Source organism: Eubalaena glacialis, chromosome 8, assembly GCF_028564815.1.
Source record: "Eubalaena glacialis isolate mEubGla1 chromosome 8, mEubGla1.1.hap2.+ XY, whole genome shotgun sequence".
Taxonomy (NCBI): domain Eukaryota; kingdom Metazoa; phylum Chordata; class Mammalia; order Artiodactyla; family Balaenidae; genus Eubalaena; species Eubalaena glacialis.
The window spans coordinates 123739747-123757864 of NC_083723.1; the positions used below are offsets into that span (position 1 = coordinate 123739747).

The 18118-nt window shown below is 50.0% G+C and overlaps 1 protein-coding gene across 3 annotated transcripts in view; it reads right to left on the minus strand.

Annotated features, from left to right (window-relative positions):
* PRKAG2 (protein kinase AMP-activated non-catalytic subunit gamma 2) overlaps window positions 1–18118 on the minus strand; it is a 284850-nt gene that overhangs the window by 27075 nt on the left and 239657 nt on the right. For 2 of the 3 annotated variants that reach the window (XM_061198960.1, XM_061198962.1), the window contains one exon: window positions 15969–16075. In XM_061198960.1, coding sequence (XP_061054943.1) covers window positions 15969–16075 — 107 coding nt within the window. The remainder of the gene's footprint in view (window positions 1–15968; window positions 16076–18118) is intronic. The other variant, XM_061198961.1, reaches the window with a different exon arrangement.

The window sequence follows — 18118 nt, forward strand, 5'->3', positions numbered from 1 at the left end:
AAAAATAACTGAATTTATTAACATTAGCAATATGCTTTTGTATTATATTGAAAGGTATATAGGGACTGGAGATTATTTTTTCAAACTGAACCAATGCAATCAGAGAGACTTTATGTAATTAAAACCACACAGAAGAATTAAACTTCAAAGGTTTGTTTTTTTTGGGCCACGCCACACGGCTTGCGGGATCTTACTTCCCCAACCGGGGACTGAACCCAGGCCCTCGGCAGTGAAAGCGCCGAGTCCTAACCACTGGACCGCCAGGGAATTCCCCAAACGTCCGAGTTTGATCTTTCCTATATGTGGTTATTAGTTCATTCAGAAATACCGAAGTTATATCAAAGTATTTGAAATGAAAATTTGTTTTTCTTATGTTCAATAACAAAACAAGCATTCCCCCTTCATTTCCCTGAGGTTGAGAAAGAGAAGTTATGAAAGATGTAATATACTCTACTTTTATATCTTCTTGAGACAGACATTCACTGTGTGCCTATTATGGGCTGGGCCCTGTTCAGAGTAGTTCACATACAGTGTCTCCCTGAGTCCTCGGGACAAACACCCTCCGGGACACCGTGACAGGCAGCAGAGGTGATGATTTATTAAAAGCCAAAAGCTCAGTGCTGAAAATGACCTCTAAATACAGACAGCAAATAACATATGGAAAATGGTTCAATTTTACTGATAATCAAAGAAATGAAAATTAAAGCAAATTTAAAGTACCATTTATCGCTGCTAAATAAGCCAGTATTTTTTCGTTATAGCACCCGACACAAGTGCAGTTGTAAAACCACTGGTGGCTCCATGAATTGTTAGAATAGTTTTTGAGCCACAGCTTGTATCAAGAATCACAAAAATATTCATACTGTTTGTGTACTAGCTTTTTCTCTGTTGAATTAGTCACTCATACAAGAATTTTAGGAGTAGGATTCCTGAATCAGAGATGTTCAATTATGTGGCATTATTTCTAACATTGAAAACTGGAGAAAGATCTGCCTCCAACAAAACTTGTTAAATATTGGTATACCGGTGAGGAAAAAGCATCAAATAGTGTAACTGTGAAGACTATGTTGAAGTAAAAAAAAAAGGTTTATGGCAGTGAAAATGCAGACTATAAAATTATGCATTATAATTATATAAAACATGTATTTACACAGAAAAGATCAAAGAGAAACAAGCAAAAAAATTAAACTTCTATATTATGGAGTTGAGGCAGTGGAAGTGTATCTCTTAAAATTTTTTTTTATTCTGTGGTATAGTTATCTTTTTAACTAAGAAAAAGGTTATTTTCTCACCCACTATACTCCGAAACCCCTTGTTAACTTAACAGTGAAAAGAGAGGATTTCAGGAAACTAGAGCTTCAAAATCAGAGTAGAAGTAATAACTCAGCACCCGTTTCTGCCTTTACTGTGACTCATTTTGCCTCTATTTAGAATGACGTACGTAGGTGCCTGGTTCACCTGCACAAGGGCAGAAGGACGGCTGGTGGGTGAGGGGGACTCTCATTAGTCATTTTCCACACTTGCCTTAGCCAAGTCCAGCACTGTCCTGAGTACGGCAGGGATTCCATCAATCTGTTGAACAAACTGGCAGGGAACTAGGAGGAGGAGGTGAGCAGAGCCAACCCAAGGACACGGGAGCCAGACGGTAACTAAACGGCATCCACAAATTGGCAAAATGGTTTTTGAACTACAGCTTGTATCAAGAATCACAAAAACATTCACACTGTTTGTGTACCTAAATGGCATCCAGGGACGGTGTGCCAGTGTGAATGGTCTATTTCTACCTTGATGAGGCTCTGGGAATCCTTGACTGTGGGCCTAGAAAATATTATAAAAGAATATGGGGGAAAGTCATGGATAAACGGATTTTGAGACACATTAAATATCTGCTTAGCTTGTTTTTCTAACTGGCTGGAGTAGGCAGGGAGTGGGGGCACTTTTAAAACCACAAACTGCTTACTGTTTCCTCCAAAATAACAGATTTAGCAGAGAAAACCAGTATTAAAATCATTCATCAGGATCATTCACGTAACCCTAAGTGACCACAGTTGTTGAAAAGCCACTCCGGAAAGTTCTGGTTTGGCCATGATGAAATAGCTGAAAACAACTGCACGAGTTGGACAAAACATACAAATCCCCATTAGAAAGCACTGGCGGACGGCACACAGGCAGGATTCAGGGAACTACAATCCTTGAGAGAAAAGAAAGATATGAACTGAGCTACAAAATTCTGGAATTTTTCCAAAGGCATTTTCCAAAGCATCTTCAAATAGGCGAATTTCAATAGAATATTTGAATCTATCAAAAGCATCAAATAAAACCCAGGCAGGAAAAATACAAAGAAAACCACACCCAGCACATCATAGGTAAGATGCTAAAAATCAAAGGCAAAGAGAAAACCAGCCAGAGGGAAGAAAAGACATTAACTTTCAAAGAAGCAGCAATCAGACAGACGGCAACACCAACAGAAGCAGGGCCTAACTTTAACACTCAATATAATGACTGTTCTTTCAGAAACAGAAAATCCTGCTTCCCCACAATAACTTCTCTGACTAACCTGCTACCTGCAAGCTCTTAAACAGCCCCTAAATGCTCCAAGTTAGTTACTAAAGGGGTTTCAAGGCCTCTGCGCACAAAACACAAGGAAATGCCCGCACAGCACTGACTCTCTCAGGTACCGAAGACGGACAGGCCAGGGATGCAGAGGGTGGGGTGGTGATGTGTGCTGACCTCAGGTCATCCTGAGGATACACTGCTGATGCCACGTGAGGGAAAAACCCAGGGAAGCAGCCGTCCAGTGGCAAAGGTGACATGAAGAGTTCAAGGTGAAAAGTGCCTTCACTTCTGCACGAGAAGGTATTAATAAAACCACCAGATGCTAAGGAAAATACTTGGGAGTGAAGCAAAAAAGCCTCCTAGTGGTGTCAGTGGGCGAAGCTTCAGGACCAACTGGACAGACTCTGACTTTTCGGCAGCTCAGGTCCTTAACCCTCTCTGAGCCTCGACATTCTTAGCTACAAGGTGGGGCTAACAGATAGTGCTTTCCTCACAAGGGCGTGTTTTTTTGTTTTTTTCCTTTTTTGGCCGCGCTGCGCGCTCGCGGCTCGCAGGATCTCAGTTCCCCGACCAGGGGCTGAACCTGGGCGCTCGGCAGTGGAAGTGCTGAATCCTAACCACTAGGCCACCAGGGAACTCCCGCAAGTGCGTGGACTAACCAGACTTGCTATGAAGATGTTCGGCATGAGGAGCCAAAAAGAATAAAAGCTTTAATTTTCCACTCTCTGCTGACAGACCAGAAGCAGAGAATGAGTTACTGTTTTAATTTCAGCCACACGAACTGTTGACAGGTCTACACGTCATGAAGGGAGTCACAATGCCACCCTCCAGAGACCCGACAGAACTCCCCAAAGTGGACAGCCCGTGCTCACAGTACCGTAGCGGGGACGTCTCAGTGTCCCCAGATGAGCAGCCCCGCCTGCTGCTGTGGTTTCACTGCAGCCTCTCCGCAGTCACGAAGACTTCTAAACTTGGCTTTCTTAGCACCACATGCTCGGAGTGTTTGACGGGCAATTTAAAACTACGCTCAGGAAACTCCTCAATTACAGAAGACACAGGGTGTCACCAACGAACCGTCAACAGGCTGAAAGAGGACGGGTGCAGTCTACTTCTAAGGGAAAAACTCTAGGGGCCTGGAGTGCCTCTGAAAATTTTTCTTTTCAACTGGTAACGCAATTTGCTCAAACTCAATTTACCAATTAAAAATTTTATATTTTAACAGGATTTTCTTTTTTCTTTTTTATAAATTTATTTGTTTACTTTTGGCTGCGTTGGGTCTTTGTTGCTGAGCGCAGGCTTTCTCTAGTTGCGGCGAGCGGGGGCTACTCTTCGTTGTGGTGCGTGGGCTTTTCACTGTGGTGGCTTCTCTTGTTGCGGAGCATGGGCTCTAGGTGCACAGGCTTCAGTAGTTGTGGCTCACGGGCTCTAGAGCGCGGGCTCAGTAGTTGTGGCGCACGGGCTTAGTTGCTCCGCGGCATGTGGGATCTTCCCAGACCAGGGCTCGAACCCGTGTCCCCTGCATTGGCAGGCAGATTCCTAACCACTGCACCACCAGGGAAGCCCTTAACAGGATTTTCAAACAACCAAATGTGATAATCAGCTAAGTAAAGAGGAAAATGAAAGTCTAATATAAAAATGATTTTTAAAAAGGGTAAGCCGGCCTTAGTTGCGCTAAGAGATTCTGGCAATCTAAATGCCAAGTAGCACATCTGTGTTCCCCAAAAATGGGAATCTGATTCCTCTAATGCTTCCCTGCTTTCCATACACAGTTTTACCCTGATTCTCAATACTTAAATTAATTGTGGGGCTTTTAAAATTAATGCTGATGCATAGCTAAAGCTCTTTAAAACTGTTCACTACAGTTTACTAAGTTTTTACATCAGAGCTCGTCAAATGGGTTTCACACCACCTGCCGGCGTCTCCCCTGAGCAAGGATGGGCCCAGCTTCTCAGGTTTGGTCTCCAAGACCCTCTGCGATGCAGCCCCAGCCCGAGCCCTACGGCCCAGGAGACTCCTCAGTCCATGAACTTACCCTCCGTTTTTCGGGCTGTGTCACGATGTTCCTCCCACTTCAGAGGGACTCACCTTCTGCTCCACCAGTTAAAGCCCAGTTCACCTGTAACTTCCAAGCCCTCAGCACCACCTGCCCACGTCGCGCCCAGCCAAGCTGAATCCCTCCTCTACTCCCGCAGGACCTCATTCATCTCCTTCCTGGAGTCTCCCTCGTGGCTCCTTAGGTTTAAAAGTGGCAGAGAAACATCTCTGACATCTTTTCCTCTTGAACAGTTATTCTCACACTACAGGGAGTATAAACTAGAAGGAGAGTGAGCGAGGAGATGCCAGGACGAGAGACAGGTGTTGAGAGAAGCCCACTGATCCCCCCCAACCCCCCGACCCGGAAGACCCGCGACTGGAGGCTCCGGATGCTGGGGCAGGGGCAGGGCTGAAAACAAACAGGAAGATTGTTTCAAATCAGGTCATGACCAAAGCCACCCGCCATCACCATCAAAGGATTATTTTTCTGGAGAAACTGCTTCAGAAATAAACTACACAGAGACAAACATTTGGGGGCTTCCAATGAAAAAGACGGTGGCCCAACACTCTTCAGTGAGATCCCCCCCAGGCAGAAGCTCCCCTGTGATCACCCCCTGACTGTCGGGGCTCACTCTGAATTACGAGCCACTCGACACAACCTTGAACGTTGAAGCTGCACAACTTCTAGTTTTGAATACATCTCACTAGATGGGTTAAGAACAAAGAAACTTCTAAGAAGCAGAACAGAGAAGTAATGAGAGAAGGAGACAGGATAAGAATATTAAAGGATCAATTCAGGGGGCCCAAGATCTCCCGACTGACGTTCCAGAAGAAAGGAAACAGCAGGAAGAGAATCTCGGAAGGAACAGCACAATGAACAGAGACCGAGTGACACGTGTGTCAGGTCCCAAGGCCCATCGGGTGCCTGGCTCACAAGTGGAAAAGACCACAACCAGGCGCACGGCATGGAAGCACCAGAGAGAGAGAGAAAACCCCAAAAGCTGCAGAGGGGGGAAATCACATATAAAAAGATGGAGATTAAAGAAGAAAAAAACCACAACAGCCGTCTCTTCAGCAACACTGGCAGCTAAAAGCAATGCAACGATGCCTCCGAAATTCTAGACCGACCTATGGAATCTACACATAGTCTACAGATTGCGTATAAGTAGCTAACTCTCATGCATCTTTTCCTGGGACGTGTATGGACAGTGTTTGCACCCCCTGACCCCCTGATGCAGCTGGATAGCGTTTGATGAGGCCACAAGGTTGGGATTAGTGTCCTGATGAGAAAGACCAGAGCTCTCGTGCTCTCCAGGCAGCTGTCTGCAAGCCAGGAAGAGAGGCCTCGCCACGAACTGACGCCACCGGCACTTGGTCTTGGACTCTCAGCCTCCAGGACTGAGGGAGAAATTCCTGTGAAGCCTGCCAGCCTGCGGGGTTTTGTTATGCAGCCCGAGTGGTCTAGGACCGGAAGCTCCTGGAGAAAGTGCTCCACCAAAACAGAGAGAATAAATCACGAAAGCAGAAAAGCATGTGTTCAAAAATCAGGAGAGGGTGGAGGCAATTCCCGCCATGAACCAGTGAAAGTCTCAGGTGACGGTGATGAGCAAGAAGACGCAGAGCCGGCAGGAGTGGCTCCAAGTGGAGCTGGACACGTGTGGGCCAGGTCTGGCTGCACAGGAAATCCTACTGAGAAGTTAGCTGGTGGAAAAATCCTTAGATGTTCAAAGAAAATAAAAAACGGAAGAATTCTAAGCTCCAGGAATAACACTGAACTGTACAAATAGGAAATGTAACCACAGTAAACCACTGGGCTCAATGACACAGTCAAATGAATGAAAGCACCCCGGTACTGAGATAGTGACACTGGGCGTGAGGGGAGAAAGGAAGCCACACAAGGAACAAAGAACCCAGCTACCGAATTAGGGAGGAAAAAGTGTCTAAAACTAATGAATCAAGGTAATGTGGCAGTGAGCGCCAGATTTAACAGCTGAACTGTTGGTTCTGGGGAATTTGACAAGGGTGTAAGGAACAGGGACTGCTGTTTTTAGGTAAGCTTCTTTCGTACCACTTTTAAACTGCGTGACGCTTAAAACCACAGCCTGTACTTCTGGGCTAACAGTCTGCTGGCTGTCGGCATTAGCAGGTCCCCCCTCGTGTGAGCCTGATGGGGGCGGGGCCGCGTCAGGTCACCCTCACACCGCCACAGTTCTGAGCCCCCAGCCTTATTCTCTTCTGGAACGCGCTCTAATTCCCACTGTTCTGGATGCCAGCTACTTATTAATTGGGCCTAGGAATAATTCAGCTTATTGAGGAATCTTTCTGGATATTGGTTATTATTTGGTCTCTCTCCTGGTTTCAAGTCAACTGTTAATTAGATGATGCGGTCAACAAAGTCAGTATTCAAGTCATTGTTCCAGATGCTGCTGAGCTTAGAGTGAAAGAATCTTAAGGCGCCCCAGCAGTGTCTTACCCAGAAAGCAGAGCCTGGCTCGCACGTGGTTTATTTGAGAACGTGGTCCCGGGGGCGGGAGTGCCACAGGCTAGCAGGGGAGCCAGTGTCAGTGTGTGAAGGGTGGTGGAGCTGGCCGCAGGACAGGGGCCTGACAGGGGCTCGATGGCACCGGGATCGTCCTCCCCGCGCGTGCGAGGCAGGGGCATTTCCCCACCTGCTCGTCCCAGCCGGTTACGGAAGCGGAGGTGCCGCCCACCACGCCTGCAGGGCTGGCTGCAGTAGCAGGTGGCCCGGCCCACGAGGGGCATCCAGTACAGCTAGGAACCTCGCCCCAGGCAGGCTGCGATTTCACTGACGTTCCCCTAAGGTCCATAAGCCAGCAATTCACTGAGCTGCCAAGATACACTTCTGCATCTTATCCATCAGGACAGGGCACGAGGCTCTGTCAACCGTCAAGGTGAAACCCAGATTTGCCTTTCATGATATTACCACATCTACGAACAGTCCTAAAAGGAAATCGGGTTCATCTCCCCGACTTTCTGGGGTCAGTTCACGATAGGTTTCCAGAGATTACTACTTTTATTACTTTATGAATAATTCATTCAAACACCTTACCTGGGAATGACACCACATTTCCCACCGTTTTTTGAGGACTCTTTTTTTCCTCTCACCTGGAACCTCGGGCGTCAGGCCTCAGACCTGCTCTCCACCATTCCTCCACTGCCACTAAGAGCCTGGCAATCTACATCCTGATTAAACTAGGGATCAGAAAGCAAACAGGCACCCTCCTGCAATCCACACCTATCCTGGGCTTTAACTTCTTCTAATCACCATTGACTGTACTTTTTCCGTTTTGAAGATCATTTTCCTTGACAATGAAAAAGCACAAAACGAGCTGAAGAGTTTCCCTTCCTCTTTAGCAGCACCTGCAGCATGAATCTTGCGCAACAGAGCGAACGAACCCTTATCTCTCTTGCTTCTAAAGCAGGCGAGCACCTGCTTCCCGCTTGTGGATCTCGATTCTAACCCCAACTAAGAGGACCCTGGGCAGCCCCCTCCTAGTCATGCCCTTCTTCAACTTACTTCTATGCTCGTCTTTCTATATTTTCTACATGTTCTTCTAAAAACCCGTGTTTGGCAAACAGCCACTTATTTGGACACTTGCCTGTTTTCTCTTTCATTGGCACTATTAAAATCATATCAACTGGAATGATTTGAACAATAAAACAAAGTAATACTGGATTGTAACCCAATGCAATCGCTCTCTCTCTCTCCATAAACGTATGCCGACACAAATGACTGAATAAATAAGAGAAAGGAGGGAACACACGTCCCTTGCAGAAGAATTCCAGCTAACTTGCGCAGCCCTCAACTCCCCACTCCTTACGTGTGGGCGGTGCAGAGTAACCTTCTCCGAAAGAGGACAGTATGGAAAAGGGAAACTTTACAGTCAAGAAACCTGACAGGCGTACCGCAGCCAGGTGACTGAGGTTAAGGTCGACAGTGGTACGTCAGGCGGACAGTACGCAGTTCTGATACGACGTGAAGGGCACTTTACCTCCGTGCTCTTCCTCCCAAAGCCCATAATCCAAGTCTGGTCGTGAGAAAAAAACAGCAGACAAATTCCATTCGGGGGCACCCTACAGCACACCTGGCCAGGTCTGCAAAACTGTCAAGGTTCCCAAAAGCCAGGAAGTCTGAGAAACCGTCACAGCAAAGGGGAGCCTAAGGGGACGTGACGACTAAATGTTAACAGTAATCTGGATGGGATCCTCAAGCAGAAAAATGACATCAGGAAAGACACAGGGAAATCTAAACAAACTATGAACTTCAGGCAATAATTATGTATCAATACTGGTTCGTTAACTGTGACAAATGTGACCATACTAACGTAAGATGGCAAAAATGGAGGGAACTGGGTGTGGGGTATATGGGAACGATCTGTACTATCTTCACAACTCTTCTATCAATCTAAAAAAGTTTATTAAAAATGTTGTTAGTAGAATGTTGCTAAAAACACACATTCCCGCATACTGCCGTTGTGAGGGAAGACCTATATGATTCTCAGTGTTCCCCTCGCCCCCCGGTCCTGCAAGTGATGATTCCATTGTGAAATTCTATTTACTTTGGAGCCTTCCATACCTCCTGAAGAGTTACCATTTAGAATCTGAAGGCATTAAATCACACCTATCAGTATATCTGCGCTGCCAGACTTCTCCGGAAGGGATGGTGTGTGCTCTCTACCCCGCCGTTTACTAAGTTACTGTCTCTTAGCCCCAAACACTCCCTTCTAACTCTGCTTCATGACACTGGGGCCCTGGGGACCACATCTCAACTCTGCCATGGGCTCTACTGCAGCCTCTGACAGGAGGGAGGCCAGCGAGGATGGAGGGCTGGGCTGAAGAAGGGCTGCTTCACCTGCTGACCACCTGATCAGTCTGCGAGGGCGGCCACAACAGAGCACCATGAACTAGGGGCACAGGCAACAGAGATTTATCGTCTCAGTCCTGGAGGCTGGACGTCTGAGATCAAGGTGTCAGCAGGCTTGGTTCCTTTTCTGTGCAGAAAAATCTGTTCTAGGCTTCTCACCTGGCCGCTGGTGGTGTGCAGGCAAGCCCTGACACCCCTTGGCTTGTACAAGCGTCACACCGATTTCTGCCTTCGTTGTCACTGGTACTCTCCCCATATGCATGATTCTGTGTCCACATCTCCCCTTTTTGCAACGACGCCAATCACGGTGGGCTAGGACCGACACCTTCTTAACTAATTACCTCTCAGCGGCCCTGTGTCCAGATGAGGTCGTGTTCCGCAGCGCCTGGAGGGTAGGACACAGGGCTGTGGGGAGAGGACCCGGCGCAGCGCACATCCCCACCTGTGGGCTTCCCTCCCGCAGCAGCAGCAGCTGAGTCCAGCCTGAGCAGCCCCCTCACGCTGCCCCCTGCCCCTGCCTGCCGCCGAGGCACAGCCCCAGCCAGAGGCGGCCCCTCGGAAGGCGCCACAGGCTCTTCCTCACCTCCATGGCGCCCCAGAGCAGCGGTTTTCGAACCGCAGAGCGCTAGAACCAGAATCGCTGGAAGGACTCAGTAAGGCACGACCACTGGGCCTCACCATGACTTTCGGTTTAGTGGGTCTGAGATGGCCTGACGGTCTGTGTTTCCCGGAAGTTCCTAGTGATGCTACAGCTGCAGGTCTGAGAACGCTGCCTCAGAGGTCAGTATTTACCCTGTCAGTTACCCAGTTGACTTACGTCCAATTACCACTGGTTTACGTTAGTTTTCTGTTCACTGGCTGCTATGGCTTCTGTGTCCTGACTGGACCCCGACTGATACAGAAGCGCACGCACCAGGCAGGGTTCTGGGGACAGAGGGTTTGGGATCGGGCTCATGTCTTTGGGCCTGAACACAGTGCTGAGCTCTGGGTCAGCGGGGACTCAGATTCCCAGTGACCCCGCGCAGGCAGCGGCATCGAGAGGGAACAAGCATCACCTGTGACCGTGGTGTCCCCGCCCCACTCTGCAGCCGCCAGAGGAGAGCAGGGGCCAGGGGCTGCTGCACTAGCTGTCACTGCAGCGAAAGGAACATGGGATCCGGTGTGGGCAGAGTCCTGCCAGAGGATGGGGCTCACACACCGGGGAAAGGACAAGCTCCGACTGGGGACTCTCGGTCACCGAGAACCTGGCAGCCTCTATGGCAGCCCTAAAAAGCCCTTCTCTTGTAGCTACCAGGCTGACCTTTCCTAAATCAAACACAAAATGTAACTCTGCCGGACTCGGAGCTTCACCACCCTGAACTCACAGTCTCCCCGGTCTCTGACGTGAAAGCCGGGGCACTGATTTGCAAGGAGTGCAGCCCTGGAACCCAGCACAGCGACAGGGTTGGACTCAGACGAAGCAGAGATTCCTGAATGCCAGAGTGACTCTGAGCCTCCCCTGGCAGTGGAAACAGCTGGCTGTGTGGTGTCAGAATTGCCTTTCTTTGCTTGGAAGCCCAGTAGCAAGTTCTCCTGGGCAGATGCCTTGCACGGGGTCACTCATTCTCCAGACAACCACAGCCGCCTGTGCCGCCCCGAGACCTGTGACTGGGGACAGACTCCAGCCTGCCCCCGGGAGGGGGCCTCACACATGGAAACCACAAGAAAGCTTCGCTACTTCATATCTGCAGAAACCTGGGAAGTAAGCGTGGGAACAGCTTCTAATAATATTAGACCAAGGAGAGGGAATTTAACACTGGATACGGTAGAGTTTATTGACACAGGTGGATTTACCAGAAATGTGGGTCTAATGTTTAGTGCATGCCACTGGAAACGGCTCTAAAGCTTTCTGAGTTGACTGCCTTGAAATGCAGGGCATTGCCGAGTGCATGTTTGAGGAGGCCGAGATGCCAGAACTTCGGAGGCCTAACGAGGAAGAGTGAACCCACAGGCTTAGGGAGATTTCAGCACATGCGGCCTGCACACCCAGCCCTCAGCTACCTTCCCCAAAAGGGCCCCGAGGTCACAGCCTCCCCAGGTTTTTGAGCAACGTCTGCGTGCGGGGACCCCTACCCCCTGAGAAGCTGCGTGATGGCTGCGCTCTGCAGGGGGCAGCACCATGACGGCCTCACTGATGCCAGCGTGGTGGCAGGTCCTGAGGGAGCAGGGCAGGCACGTGGCCAGGGGTGAGAATGTTCTGATTCGCAGACAGTTTGGTCGTGGCTAACCAGTTACAGCGTCCCTAGGAGTGAGACAGATGCATGGCCTTCTGAAGCGTTGCCTGATCTACGTAACAAGAAAAATTCTCAGTCCAGGGGCCAAAATCCCAACTTGAGTCACCAACATGGAGTCTTGTCCTCTCACCGTTTCCAGACCTGAGCCGCTCTCAGACCCAGAGCCCCAGAGTTCTGAGGGGGGCGGGGTCCCCCGAGGACGGTGCCCCGCCCAGGACGTGCTGTTACTCCTGCCCCACTTCCTAGGATGACTGAGCACTGGGGAAAAGGAGACGCAGACTTTCCAGGGTGACCGGATGCTGGCTCTGAGTGGACACTAATTCCTAGAACCCCAAATGCCAGTGTGGTCACTGGTCAAAGCGGGGGCTTACAGTCAGTCAGGTGACAGACGGAGGCTCAGCCAAGGTCAAGCACAAGGAGCTCACGGGGCTGCAGGCCACACTGTGGTTATCCGCTCAGTCCTGAGTATGTCACTGGGATCCCTACACTGGCTCTCGGACCCACGGGGCGAGGGATATCGTGCCGAGGAGGACCAGGGAGGACGCCCCTGAAGCTACCAGATTGGCAAGCCAAGCGCAGCAGAGCATCCCTGGGGAAGTGCGCAGATGGAGAGGCTGACCGTCACACCCCAGGGAAGCTGCCCGTCTGGCTGTGACCGCGTCTCCCAGAGTGACTGGATTCCTGGAACTCCAGATGCAGCATCGCAGGGCCCTGCAGCCGTCAGCCGCGCACACTTTTTCTCTGTACCAACGTACAAGGACCCCGAGAAGCAGTCTGCCTTGACCTGGCACGGCACGCTCTCACACCCTCACCTCTGGCTCTCTGCACAGTCTGCAGCGATGCTGACCACCCCACAGGCCTCATGTCACATGGTCCCGTGACATCGGTGACACCGTGCTGACTGGTCTGATGGGCAGGAAGTGGCAATGCTTTAGACGCCTCGGTGTGACATCGGCCAGCCAGCCAGTGAGGGGTCAGGGTGAGGGAGGCCACGGCCTGGAGCGTTGGAGAGACCCCCATGCCACTCAGGCTGCTGCCCGCACCCCTGCCACCCGCGACAGGTCTTCGCGAGCGGCACACACCGAGTCTGAGCGCTGCTCTGACACGGTCAGAGGGAGGCTTCAGAGGGGCCCAGAGCAAGACACAGCTCTGCAGCAGGGCAGGCCCCTCGTCCACCCGGGCCTGGGACCCCCCCCCCCCGCCAGGCCGAGCTGGGGACGCCGAATGAGGCCCCCATCAGGCACCAGCAGGAGAGTCACTGGGTTTTCGGAAAAAACAAACAAACAGCAAAAAGCCATGCCTTCTTCTGCAGGTAATGGTTTTCCTCTTGAGAAATAGTTCCTGGCTTACTACGGGGCCCTGGTCGGGAAGGAACAACTCGGCTGAGATGCCGAGTGACCATCCAGCCTGAGCGCCGGGCGCCCCGCGGCCCCGGGTGAGGGAGCCGGGGGGAGTCGGGCATCACCCCCTCCCTCAGTCACCCCGCAGTCGGGGCTCCGGACGACCACCGACGCCGAGGGAGAACCAGGCGGGCCGAGGGGGAGGGACGCGACTCCAGGACGTGCACTGGGCTTCCGGGGCACCAGGACCAAGGCGTCGTCTCTCACACCCACGCGAGACACAGCGACAGGACCCTGGGGTGCGTCACAGCCCCGCCTGCGGGAGGCCCATGGGCCTCGCAGAGGCCGAGCTGGAGGCTGAGGGCGCGGCCACCCGGGCCGGGCGGCCCTTCTCTCCCTCTCTTCTCGGGCTGTCCCAGTCGCCTCTGTTGTCTGCGACCCCGTTTTCAGTTCACCTGTGAACGGCTGACTGGTTCCCAGACCAGCTGTGTCTCTGATACTCTGGGTCCTCAGGGTAACTTGGTCAGAATATAAGTGCTGTTCTGCAACCTGCTTTTTTTTAACTTAAAAATAAATACATTAGGGGACGTCCCCGGTGGCGCAGTGGATAAGAATCCACCTGCCAATGCAGGGGACATGGGTTCGAGCCCTGGTCCGGGAAGATCCCACGTGCCGCGGAGGAACTAAGCCTGTGAGCCACAACTACTGAGCCTGCGCTCTAGAGCCCGCGAGCCACAACTACTGAGCCCACGTGCCACAACTACTGAAGCCCGCGCGCCTAGACCCCGTGCTCCACAACAAGAGAAGCCACCACAATGAGAAGCCCACGCACCGCAACGAAGAGTAGCCCCCGCTCACCACAACTAGAGAAAGCCCGCATGCAGCAACGAAGACCCAACACAGCCAAAAATAAATAAAAAATTAAATCTTAAAAAAAACACAAACAAACACATTCTCCACAAACGTTTTTTCCACCCTCCTCAGTGGCTCCGTGCTGTCCTATCACACGCGCACGCAGGGAGCCATCTAGGCCACGACCCCGCCCAGAGGATGGTCACCTGGTCTCGGGGACGGGCTGTGTCTCCCCTGCTCGCTTCCCTCGTTCTCGAGACATGTCCATGACCACAACTGCTGTCTGTGTCCAGACAACAGTCGACTCAGCCCTTTCAAACACATCTTTAACTTGCTGTAACCAGTGCCAACCCCCCCATTTCCATGGTAACCAATTTTAGCTCCTTTAAAGCTTAGAGCCTCAAGGATTCGTGACTTGCAGGAGACAGGCACATGCAGCTTCTATTAATTAGGGAAGTGAGAGTCACTGGATTAGTGACCTCCGATGATCCATAAAGCATCACATTTTTCATGTCTTACTCACTCTGGCTAAATTCTAAATTCAGAAAAGAGTTAATTTTACAACACGGGAAAAGCTGAGCAAGAGTGAAAGCAGGTGCAGGGCGTACCCGCTGTCATGTGCTTTTCTGTTGGTGGAAAACCTACAGTCAGGTCTTTGGAGGGTGGAGTGAGGGTGAGACGGGTTGATCTACTTCTTTATTTGGGGAATTCAGAATTTCTAGTTACTTTACTATTGAAGTCTGTAGTTACAGTGGTAGAGAATATTTCCTGTAACACTGCATCTGGATGCTTCTCTGTCCTCTTTGTGTCAAAGAATCAGAGTTGTAGAAGGGACCTTGAAGGTTACCTGGTCCGAAGTGAATTTAGCAAAGTCATAGGATTTTTGGCCAATTTATAAAAAAAAAAAATTGGAAAATAAAATTAAGAACTAAGCCATATCTACATTCTTGAGAATCCTGTGCAGCTGAGACTGGATGCAGGCAAAGTAGCTCCCAGAGCCCAGGCGTCCTCAAGGAAGAGCCACAGGGCGGGCCGCTGGGGGAGCCAGCAGAGCAGGCGGGGGAGGCCTGGGGAGAGGGCCCCGAGCGCTGGGAAGAGCTGGCAGGGCCGGGGCACACATCTCCCAGGACAGCCCTGGACGAGACTGAAAGAGGCCGGGGTGAACTCGCACAGGCACCTTACCCGCTGGGGTCCCCCTGAGGGGTCAGTGGAGGCTGCCCTCCCTGGCCTTTGCCCCTTCTCCTTCTCCCCCAGTCCCTCAGGGGCTCTCCTGGCAGGACGCCCTAATAAAGTGCCCACTGCCCATGAATTCCTGGCTCAGCATCTACTTTTGGGGAACCCAGGTGAGAACAATACTGCTCGGTAAAGATTTATGTATAACTCTATACACCAAATGCACACACGTATACCTGTGTACGCACATGTATTTTATTACACCGGATGTAATTTGGTCATCGCACTGAATGTATTATTTGGGACTTTTCACGTCTGATTGTAAGTCATATCGGTATAAAACGAGTTACAATAAGCATAATTTTAATACCAAAATAATCAGGTTCAAATTTTCTGCCGAAAGAGATCAGTAGAGTTTTCTCTTAAGAGATTACCCACCTGAGTGACGCTTTCTTTTTAACCAGTATTATTTCAACTTCATTGTTCTACTAAATAGCTAAGGCCTTCAGGACATGCCGAGGGAGGAGGTGCAGCTAGCGGTTAAAGGCTTGGAGCCAGCACGCATCACACAGACCCGAGCGCCAGTTCCAGACCCCGTCACTCACCAGCTCTGTGGGCTGGGTTCTTAAATGCTAGAATGCGAGCAAACTCTAGATAATGAGCTTCCTTATCCGTAAAGCAGCACGTTGCTCAGAAGGCTGCCGTGACGACTGACAACGCAGACAAAGCCTCAGCACGGGACCCAACGTGCAGGAAGGACTGGACACTGTCTGCGGGTATTGCTGGACTTAACTTACCCGACAAAGCCGGCACCGAATAACATACCCCAGATTCAGGGAAACTGGGCACACTCACTTGTAACGTGGTATCAAAGACCACAAGCTTGGAGCTGGTTGGAACGATGTCGTAACACTTGTGTGACCTCATGAATCGCATGTAAACACCACTTTCTGAGTCTTCTGCTAAAAAGGAAAGAAGAAAAAGGCAAATATCAGTAATAATAAAGAACTTCCTCTATCAGATTAAGAGTATGCGTGAAAAATCTACTGCTAACAGACTTAATGGAAAATAAGAAGTGTTCTCCCTGTAAGAGCGAGAAGCTCCTGGTACTCAACACTGCTGTCCTCACTAGCACAAGAAGGCAAGAAAAAAAAATGGGGCTTCCCTGGTGGCGCAGAGGTTGAGAATCTGCCTGCCAATGCAGGGGACACGGGTTCGAGCCCTGGTCTGGGAGGATCCCACATGCCACGGAGCAACTAGGCCCGTGAGCCACAACTACTGAGCCTGCGCGTCTGGAGCCTGTGCTCCGCAACAGGAGAGGCCGCGATAGTGAGAGGCCCGCGCACGGCGATGAAGAGTGGCCCCCGCTTGCCGCAACTAGAGAAAGCCCTCGCACAGAAACGAAGACCCAACACAGCCAAAAAAAAAAAAAAAAAAAAAAAAAAAGAAGGCTACGGATATAAAAGGAAAAAGCAAAACTGTCTCTTTTGGCAGACTATATGATTTTCTACATAAAAAACACCAAAGAATCCACAAAAAAAGTTCCCAGATCTAAAAAAGGAGTTTAGCAAGGTCAGAGAATGCAGTTAGTAAAAAACAACAACAAAAAAACCATGCCACTGTATTTCTATATACTAGCAAGGAATAACTGGAAATTTAAAAAATTTGAAGGCATCATTTATATAAACATGACATGGAAATAAGGATCTACACAAGGAGACAAGGAGCCCTGAAAACAGTAACGATGTGAACAAATACACATAAAGTAGTCTTTATTGTTTAAATTAAATTTCTGTAGAAGTTAATTGACAGTTGGCAAAAGGAATGACAAGGTAATGTGACTCCAAAGCTGTGCCTGTAGCCGGACAATGGCCCACTGCCCGCGAGGACCTCACTCCTATCTCCTGGTTCACTCAAAGAATACATCTCCAAGAGACCTCTTTGACAATGCTGCTGGGCCCACACCAATCTGTACATTTGGGGAAGATTTAGATTACCTGGGAAATATCCCAGAAGAAAAAAATTACTATATTGTACACACTAATTAGCAAGATAAGTGTTAAACAGCACGACACTAACCAAGTTCCTTGATTGTGGAAAGGAGCCCCTGTTATTCTATTTCCTACTGTGGTAAACACTCCGTATGTGATGACTGGTTTGGCAATTTCATGATAAACTATGTGAACCACTCCCAAACCTCTATTTTCATTTCTGACCTCTCTTCAGGGTACTGTAACCCATAGTTCATAATCCCATCACCTCCTGGACAGTTCCCTTCTCAAATATCTCCCCTCCTGCTCGTGGAATAAAGTCAGAAGACTCAGGCTGGCATTCACGAACCTTCGTGGTCTGGCTTCTCCGTGACCTCATTTCCCTACTTCCTGTTCTTGGGTCCAGGCACACAGCTCCCTGCTAAGCTCCCTACTATCCTTAATCTCACTTTCTGGCATTTGTTCCTTCTGCTGTAATTTAAACTTCCTTCTCTACTTTTTCTCGTCCAATTTCAACCCAACCTCAAATGCCATCTTCTCCATAAAGGCAGTGAACATCTGAACGCTCATTTCTGTGCTGTAACTCCAAGTACTACAGGAAATGACCTCATTTAATTTATGTCACGACCTTGAAGGGTGTGCCTCGATTTCTTCACTTTACGTATGAGCTGACTGAGCAACGGGCCTGAAGTCAGAAAGTTAGGCAGTGACTGGAGTGGGATTTGAATCCGTGCCCAAGACTCCAACCCTCTCCTCATGGAAACTCTGCCACTTAGTCTCCCCATCAACGCACAGGTCCAACACACCTGTGAAGCTACTGTCTGCAGGGCACTGTCCCAGTGTCGAGACACGAGGGGACACAGCAGACACATCTCTGTCCTCCCAGCTCACCAGCTGGCAGAGCGAGGGCACCGGGATGTGAGCCACGCGACAGGTGAGGTGCTGGATGGCTCAAGGTCACAAGGCAGGAGCCGACCCTGAGTCAGGAGGGTAAGGAGGGAAGTCTGCAGCGAC